The following is a 9,054-nucleotide window of genomic DNA, read 5'->3' as shown; positions in this document are numbered from 1 at the left end:
CATGATGCACATCCTCTTGGTATACTTGGAACCCGAGCTACAGTCAGCCCGGCAATGAGGTGGATGGAGATGAGGCTAGTGAGGACGTGCACATGGATGACTGATATCCATGTCTTCCTTCCTCTTGTTGCAATGAGGTCATTGCACGTTCAGCTTGGGGGAGGATTTCTGTAAGTATCACTCTCACTATTATTGCTTTTTAGGTAGGTTAGTGTATGTGTTCTTAGGCTAGTTAAGTAGTTAATTAGTTAACTTTTTCTTTTCATAAAAACAAAACAACAAAAAAATGAAATATTGCTGAAAAAATACCAAAAATACGAGTTGAACATGAATAGTCTAATTGCTTCCCTGTGCCCCAAACTTTGCCTTTGAAAAATGATTTAACTCATTATACTGGATAGTCGGGCATTCGTGATTGGGATGTTGTGATGTGATCTTTGATTGCCTTGGTCTTGAGTAGATTTTGATGATAAAACACCTACTTTAACTGCATGCTTGAACTGGTTACATTGTAAGGATTCATTCGAGCCTTCGGATGCATATTTATGTCCGAATTATCCTTGTGTGTTAGTTCCTCATATCATTCTTATCTTGACTTTGGCATTGTACTCGTTGATTTCTGATGACTTTGAACATTGTGCTGTGATAGAGGCGTTCAATTGTTTGATTTTTGGCCTCAGAATTTTCTACAAAAGAATCATTTCCCTCCTAGCCCCGCTGAGCCTAATGAGTTTTTGGATCTATATCAAGCCACATTACATGCCTTGAGCCTTTTCAATGTTTATTGTCCCAAGCCTAGCTTGGGGGAGCATTTGTTAGGTTAGAACTATGTTTGTGGTTGATTTTCGGGTTGATTGGAAAATATGTTTATGTTGACATGAGGTGAAGTGAATAAGAGAAAAGAAAACAAAGAAAAAAAAAATAGAAAATAACACATGAAAAGAATCAAGAAGTCACGAGTCATGAAAAGAAAAAAGTGTAAAAAATCAGAACAATACATTTTGCTGAAAACTATCAAGAGACAATTGTTGGTTGGTTCGAAAAATCTAAAGTTGGTCATTATTTTGGGTATGTGATTGAGACCATGGAAGTTGTTTTACCACACCTAGTTCTACTAGTGTTGATTGCTCCCCTTTTCTGGGCTTTTCCACCACATTCCCCAAATAATTCCCATACCTTTACCCGAGCCCCATTACAACCCTCAGAAAGACCTTTTGAGCACTTGTTTGAATGTTTATTGGAATGATACAGAGTCAATGTGCCAAAGTGAAGTTTAAGTTTGTTATTCGAGTCGACTTGAGTAGGATGAGCGATATTTTACCTTTTCTAAACACATGAGAGTGTGAGAGGGAAGGGATATTATGGTTGGGTTGGTGAGCGTTCGGGCACACTTTATGCTCGCCACAAAAATTGAGAGGAGTGACACCTGGTGAGTCCCTTTTCAAGATTGCAAGTTATGTATGGCTGCTATTTCGGACAATTTGCTTAAGTGATTGGTAGTCAAAAGTGATCTGATTCAACTGAACTTGAACTTTGCTTGCTTGAAGGTTTTGAGGTCAAAATGTTTGAGTTTCATACTTTGAGGGGTGAAGCAAATTCTATTCATATTCATGTTGTGCTTTGCTTAGGGACAAGCAAAGGTTTAGCTTGGGGGAGTTTGATATTATGGTTTTATATAGAGTTTTCTCCCCTAATTATGTGCTAAAAGTTGTGATTATGGTGCTCTTAGGAGCCATTTGGTACTAACTCTCTCCATCTAGTTGTGGTTTGCTATTTTGTATTGAATTGTAGGTTTTGGAAGCTATTACCTACTTTACATGATTGCACAGTGGATTAGAGAGGTTAGATGCCGAGTTTCTAGATCCCGAGGATTTCGGGACTTTGAGCAAAGAAGAACAAGAAACGAGATAAAAGATCGGCCCGATAGATCGGGCGGCCCAGCCCGATCGGGCGAAGAACGCGTTCATAGTTTCTGTGCGGGCCCGATCGGGCGTTCAGACGCCCGTCGTATTCGTGTTTCGCCCGATCGGGCGGACTGGCCGACGTCGGGCGCCCTCCAGCTACTTCTGCCTCCATGTCATAGACCGCCCGATGTCATCGGGCGGGTCAGCCCGATCTCATCGGCGTCTGACGGTTTTTGGATTCTTCCTCGCTTTGGAGCCCGATTCATCGGGCGACTTTGGCCCGATCGGCGGCTGACGAGACGCGGTTGTTTTAATGATTACGGGCCCTTCTTTCGAGATTTTCTTCTATTGTTTTAGGGCTTGTATAAATAGAAAAATCAGAATTATTAGCTCCTATCTAGTTTTTATTATTAGTTTTCTCTAGAGATGTTTCAAGAACCTTAATTTATGCTTTGTGATTTCAATTCAAGATCAAACCTTTTGCTTATTCATAGTTCAATATAATTCGGTAATCTTTCTTCTTATTTCTTTGTTATTTCTTCCATTGTTAATTATATTATTTTCTTAGTTATTTGCCATGTTTCAAAGTATGAGTTTTTATATGATTCTTGTTATTGTTTTATGATTATGAGTGAGTAGTTCTATATCTAGAATTGTGGAGATCTATGTATGCAATGAGGGATTGATAGATTAGTTTGATTATCTTGTATTTCAATGTTTCCTTTGATTGATTCTTCATGCTAGGATTATAAGTTAGGCCTGATTTATATTTCACTGTTGCAATACTGAATCTACTTCGAGAGGAGAGATACCGTATAGGCTTTCAATTATTAGGCAAAGTGACCCTTGACTATGCGAGAGCGGCTGGGTGATCTTTGAGGGAGGTAATGTTCGAGAGAAATTACATGTGCCCTAGACAGTTGACTTACTAGGTGGTTATTATTTATCCTGATTTCCCGAATTGTATGCATAGTGATCCATGATTCTAGTACTTTATTAATATATTTACACCTTCATATTTAATTCTGTATCTGTTTAGTTAGTAACACAACCATTCATCTGATTTCGTTAGTATAATATTAGAGTTCAGATACGATAGTATAACTTCTCCCTGTGGATTCGATCCTGACTTCCCTGACTACTAGTTAGTGGACCTTAGGTTATTTTTGATTAGGTGATACGACTTTAGCCTATCATTTCTCCCCTCTCCTCTACTTCTCAAATTTTTGTTCGGTTTTTCGCCCTTTCCTCCGCCTCTTGCTTGCTTGTGTTTTTTTGCCCCTCTCCTGCTTTCACCGACAGGTTGTTGCAGCCACTTTTGTACTTCACCGCCGCCGCCACCCTCTCCTTGTCATATTAGGTTAGTTTTTCATATATTTTTTACTTTTGTAGTTTTCATAATTAATACCGTTTTAATGGAAAATTTGGCTTAAATAGTAGTTTAAAATGCTTAGTGTAAAATATATATGATTATTTATAAGATGTGAGGATAAAAAACTGATTTTGTGATGATTTTGCTTAAGTTTTTGTATGCCTTAAAACGTTATATGGGATTGTTTTTGCTTAAGTTCTTGTGATGTTTTTGCAATACTTTATTTTAAGTGATATGCAATGCCTTTATATTGATAGACTCACCAATGGGAAAGGAAGGGAAATCTAAGGAATGGTTTGGTGCTTGTTATTTGGTGATAACTTGAAATCGCTTGAATGCGATTGTTGTTTGGTGATGACTTGGAATCGCTAAAATGCGATTGTTTTTATGCACATCATATTGCCTAGATACCCGCTTTTGGACTATTCTTAAATGTCACATCAAACTTAGGTAGTGAATGTGTGTTGATTCTTTGATTTTTAATGAAATACGGTTAGTTATTTTCCTAATTTGTTCTCCGGGTACATATAAGATAAACAATTATCTTCATCGTGTACTTGGAGAACTGAAGGGAAATGCTGCCAAATTTTAGTTAGATTCAATGATGATACATGGAAAAGAAAACTCTCTCCTCTGGCAATTTTCTTTCCCTCCAATTTTCTTTCGGTGTGTAACCACTGTAGCCATGGCAAGAAAATTTGGAGGTCGAGGGAAGAACGTCGAAAAGCCTAGAGGGCCTTCGGACTCTCAAGTGCTTAAGACTAGATCATTAGATGAACTGATTGGTATTGAGGACTTAGATTTTGGAAATGGCATTGGTGATGCTGTAACTCCACAAGCATCGATCAAAATCTTGCAACAACATTCAGAGGTGAGACACACTTTTAATGAATGGTTAGAATCGATTCATCGTCATTCTAAAACAATTCGAGGTACAAAGGTTAGTCCAATACCGATTTTGCATCAATTTGATGAGGAATCTGATATAGTTGAGGTAGGAGCTAGAAGTAATGCTGGACTAAATGTGACTGAGGTTGATCATAATCTGAATGCTGATAATGTAGTTGATCATAGTAATTCTGAAATTCAAATTGAATTAGATGATATACAAGAGGAAGTGGATTTCTGGAATTCGTCTATTGTGTTATGTTGTAGGAGCAAATCCACCATTACATGTAATGGAAGGATGTTTTCATCGAGTTTGGAGGAATTTTAAGGTGGATAAGGTTGCAATAATGCACAAAGGTGTGTTCATTGTGCGATTTACGACGATTGAAAACAGAGACAAGGTTGTTAATGGTAGGTTCTTCTTTGATAGCAAACCTCTGATTTGTAAACCATGGGATCCTAATAGGGATTATGCTAAGGAAGAACTTAGGACTGTGCCAATTTGGATTCAGTTAAAGTTAAGCTTCAAATATTGGGGTTAAAAAGCTCTGTTCAAGATAGTTGAGCAGATTGGAAGGCCATTGTAGAGAGATGAAGCTACTACAAGGAGAGATAGAGTTCAGTTTGCCAGGGTTATGATTGAAGTGCAACTGGACAACAAACTACCGGATCTCATTTTGCTTTATTAATGAGCACGGGGAGAAAGTTATTGTAGGAGTGGAATATGACTGGAAACCTTTGTTATGTGATTTAAGCAAAGGTTTTGGCCATGAGTCAGCTCAGTGTAGAGTAGAAAAGAAGAAACAATGGAGGCAGAAATAGGTGTTGGTGAAGGAGCCTTCGAAGGTGATCAGGAATAATGAACTGAATGTTGAGGTTTCTAGGGTGGAAAATGGAAGACAAGATAAGAAGGATGATGATTTAGATAATTTTCAACATGCTTTGAGACCTATCAAAGTCAGAGAAGTACAGCCTGAGCCTACTAAGACTAATAATTCCTTTCAATTGCTGGAGTCTGAAGATCAGAATGTTAATAAAATGGTGGGAAGGGGGGACCCTTCCACTGGGGATGGATAACATTCTTAGTTGGAATGTCCGAGGGATCAACAACCTGAAGAAGCAGAAGGATGTAGCTTCCTTCATTCATAAGCAGGCTATTGGTTTAGTTGGTCTCTTGGAAACCAAGGTTAAGGGTGCTAACCTTAGGAAAGTTTATCAAACTGTTTTCCAGAATTGGTGTTTTACCTCTAATAGTAGTTATCATAATGGAGGTAGAGTAATTGTAGCTTGGAAACCTGGAGTTTTTTCAGTGAGTATCTTGTACTGTAATGCTCAGATGATTCATTGTTATGTAGTGCCTAAGAGTACCCAGGAAGGATTCTTTTGCACTTTCATCTATGCTTTCAATGAGAGCTCAAAGCGTAATTCCTTATGGGAGGATCTGAAGAACATAAGAACAAGATGTCCATGGGTAGTTATGGGAGAGAATTGGAGCTCCTGTTAGAACATCTGAAATGGCTCCTATCAATCAGTGTTTGCAGAGTTGTGGATTAGGTGATATTACTAGCACTGGTTGCTTATATACTTGGAACAATAAGCAAAGTGGGAATGCTAGAGTGTTTTCTAAACTAGATAGAATTCTAGTGAATGAAGCATGGGGAGAGAGGTATGAGCATGCCGCAGGAAAGTTTTTACAAGAAGGTGAATTTGATCATACCCCTGCCATATTGGCAGTGTATCCTCAAATGCCTAGAGGAAGATGTCCATTCAAATACTTCACTATGTGGAGACTGTCTTCTCAATTCATTGACATAGTGTCCAGGAATTGGCAAGTGCATGTGCAAGGTACTAAGATGTATGCTGTTGTACAGAAAATGAAGAAGATCAAGAAGGAATTGAAAGAGCTTAATAGAGTAGGATTCCATGATATTGAAGGTTCTGAAATAAAAGCTCATCAGGAGATGGTTGATGCTCAATTATTAAGGCATCAAGATCCTGAGAATATTGAACATGCTAATGCTGAAATTCATGCAGTAGAGGAGTATAAAGTTAAACATCAAGCTCTGGTTGAATTTATTCAGCAAAGAGCAAAAGTAGATTGGGTGAAGGGTGGTGATGAGATTACTAAGCTCTTTCATAGAAGTATTAGAGCTAGGAGAGTCCAGAATAATGTGTATGCCATCTCTGATATGAATGGAGTCTGGAGAGATAAACCAGAGGAGATTTCTGAAGCATTTCTAAGCTATTACAAGTACTTGCTAGGTACTTCACAGAGTAATAGAAGGAATGTGTACCCTCAGATTGTGAAGAATGGTCCTCTCATAAATGAGACTCATAAAAGGATCCTCATGGCTCCTTAGACTGCAGATGAAGTCAAAAGTGCTCTCTTCTCTATTCCAGGAGACAAGGCTCGAACCAGATAGTTTTGGAGGCCACTTCTTCAAGGATACCTGGGAGGTAATAGGAGGAAATGTTGTTGAGGCAGTATTAGACTTTTTCACTAGCAAGAGGATGTTGAAGGAGCTCAATGCAACAGTCATTACTCTAGTTCCTAAAATTAAGTGCCCTACTAAAGTTAATGATTTCAGACCAATAGCATGTTGTAATACGCCTTATAAGTGTATTACTAAGGTCATTTGTGGCAGATTGAGGCAACATCTGCCTGATATTGTTGCTGAAAACCAAGGGGGCTTTGTTCATGGCAGGTACATTATACACAATGTCACGGTGGTGCAAGACCTTGTCAAGAAGTATAGTAGGAAGAATGCAAGTCCTAGTTGCATGATCAAAATGGACTTACAGAAGGCATATGATACAGTGGATTGGCACTTTCTTAAAGAGATGCTGCATCAATTAGAGTTCCCAGAAGATTTGACTTAACTTATTATGGAGTGTGTGATAACTCCAAAATTCTCAATCATGCTTAATGGTTCAATGCATGGATATTTCAGTTCAACTCGTGGTTTGAGGCAAGGAGACCCCATGTCTCCTTTACTTTTTGTGCTATGTATGGAGTATCTTTCCAGAGTGCTTCATAGTGTGAGCAATATGCCTCAATTTCATTTTCATCCTAACTGTAAGTCTCTAAAGCTCACCCTCTTATGCTTTGCTGATGACTTAATACTTTGCTGTAAAGGAGAGTTTACTTTTGTTTATTTGCTGCTCCAAGCATTTAAACGTTTTTCCAGCACCTCAGGGTTGAAAGCCAATATGGATAAGTCATCTTTGTATTGTTGTGGCATGAAAAGTAGTGATGTTTAGAGAGTTGACTCCTCAGGTTTGCAAGTTAGTGCTCTCCCTTTTAAATATTTGGGAGTTCCTATTTTCTCAAAAAGGATCGCAGTAGCTCAGTGTGAAGGCTTAGTGGAAAAAATAGCTGCTAGAATAAGACTCTGGAGCACATGATATTTGTCTTATTCTGCTAGACTGCTACTGGTGAACATAGTCCTCCTGAGTCTTCATCAGTACTGGGCTCAAGTCTTACACTTCCCAAGAAAGTTCTTCAAGATATTGAGAAAAACTGCAGAGCTTTCCTCTAGAGTGGGGATAGACACTACTACAAAAAAGGGCAAATATAACTGTTAAATAAGGCTTTACATAACAGTTTTGAGGTGTTATCCAAGTCAATGTAATGTAAAGTAAACATAACACCTGACGAAAGTGTTATGTTTGCCAGAGAAAACATAACAGTTATTTACAATACATGTTATGCCATTAGATAACACATTTTATAAATAAGTGTTATGTTTGCTATTTATATACAACACTTATCCTAAATAACTGTTATGTTTTCCTATAATATATATAACATATATTACCTATAACTGTTATCTATTATATTTTTTTTAAAATAATGAAATTATCATTTCACACATATATTATTGGTCGTAGGCAGCACGCAAACATTGACAGTACAATACATGTATTTGTTGTATAATAATACTCAACCCATAAGATCTTAACGAATAAATTGAATTGATATTCCAAACTTCCAAAATTTTTTATAATACAAAATAATTCAACTAATATTCATAAATCTAAACTTCTAAAAAAAACTGCTATATATACATATCAATATTAATCTAAATCATAAACAAGATCAAATCTATCCTATATATAGCCACATCCACATGATATCAATATCCAGATCCAAAAATATTGTAATACTCCGTATTTTTAGTAGTAATTTCGTATTAATTAAGAAAGTATAAAGAATTAATAAAAAGGTATTTTAGTTTATTTAAAAATTAATAGGAATAAATTATTGTTAATATGAATTGGTTAGGAAATTTTTGGAGTTTTTAAAAGCGTAACCGGATCTTTACTTGACCTAGGGTTACTACTTTTTGAAGGGAGTATAAAAAGAAAAAGAGAGGGAATTTCAGAAAACCCTAAACCCTTTCTTCCCTCTCCTTCAGCCGACTTTTTCTCTTCCTCTCCTCTCCTCATCAGCCGATCTCTCTCTCTCTTTCTTTCTCTCTCAGAATTTTTTTCTCTCTTCTCGATCGGATCTCTCTCTCCCTCAGATTTTTCCCTCTCTCTCGCTGTTCTCCTCATTTTCTTCGTCTCCGTCGCCGTGTTCTTTCTCGAAAATCGTCGAGGGGTGCGAAGGGGGTTGTGGTTCGAGCGCGCGGAGGGTGCGCAGGCGAGGAGGGTCGAGAGATTGGTGCGAATTCGTCGAGGGTTTGGTCGAGTTTTTGTGCGAGTTTGTCGAGGGTTTTGCGCGAGGTTTTGTGTGCGAAGAGTGTCGTGGTTCGTGCGAGTGTTGCGCGAGAAGGTTCGAGGGTCGTGCGAGGGTTGTGCGAAGGACGTTCGAGGGTGTCGTGCGAGACCGTGCTGCGACGAGGTTCGCGTGGTGTCGTGTGTGTGCGTTGTTGTGCGAGCAAGCGA

The 9,054-nt window shown here is 38.2% G+C and overlaps 2 protein-coding genes across 2 annotated transcripts; both read left to right on the top strand.

Annotated features, from left to right (window-relative positions):
• Nucleotides 1–5,678: 5,678 nt before the first annotated feature.
• On the top strand, nt 5,679–6,524 carry LOC104906279 (uncharacterized). Its single transcript, XM_010695015.2, has one exon. The coding sequence runs from the start codon at nt 5,679–5,681 to the stop codon at nt 6,522–6,524; it is 846 nt and encodes a 281-aa protein (XP_010693317.2).
• A 7-nt stretch (nt 6,525–6,531) lies between these two features.
• LOC104906280 (uncharacterized) lies at nt 6,532–7,044 on the top strand. Its single transcript, XM_010695016.1, has one exon. The coding sequence runs from the start codon at nt 6,532–6,534 to the stop codon at nt 7,042–7,044; it is 513 nt and encodes a 170-aa protein (XP_010693318.1).
• The last annotated feature ends 2,010 nt before the right edge of the window (nt 7,045–9,054 follow it).

Source organism: Beta vulgaris, chromosome 2 (assembly GCF_026745355.1).
Source record: "Beta vulgaris subsp. vulgaris cultivar EL10 chromosome 2, EL10.2, whole genome shotgun sequence".
Lineage (NCBI taxonomy): Eukaryota > Viridiplantae > Streptophyta > Magnoliopsida > Caryophyllales > Amaranthaceae > Beta > Beta vulgaris.
The sequence above is the reverse complement of the archived record's forward strand: the minus strand, read 5'-3'. Positions and strand labels throughout refer to the sequence as shown.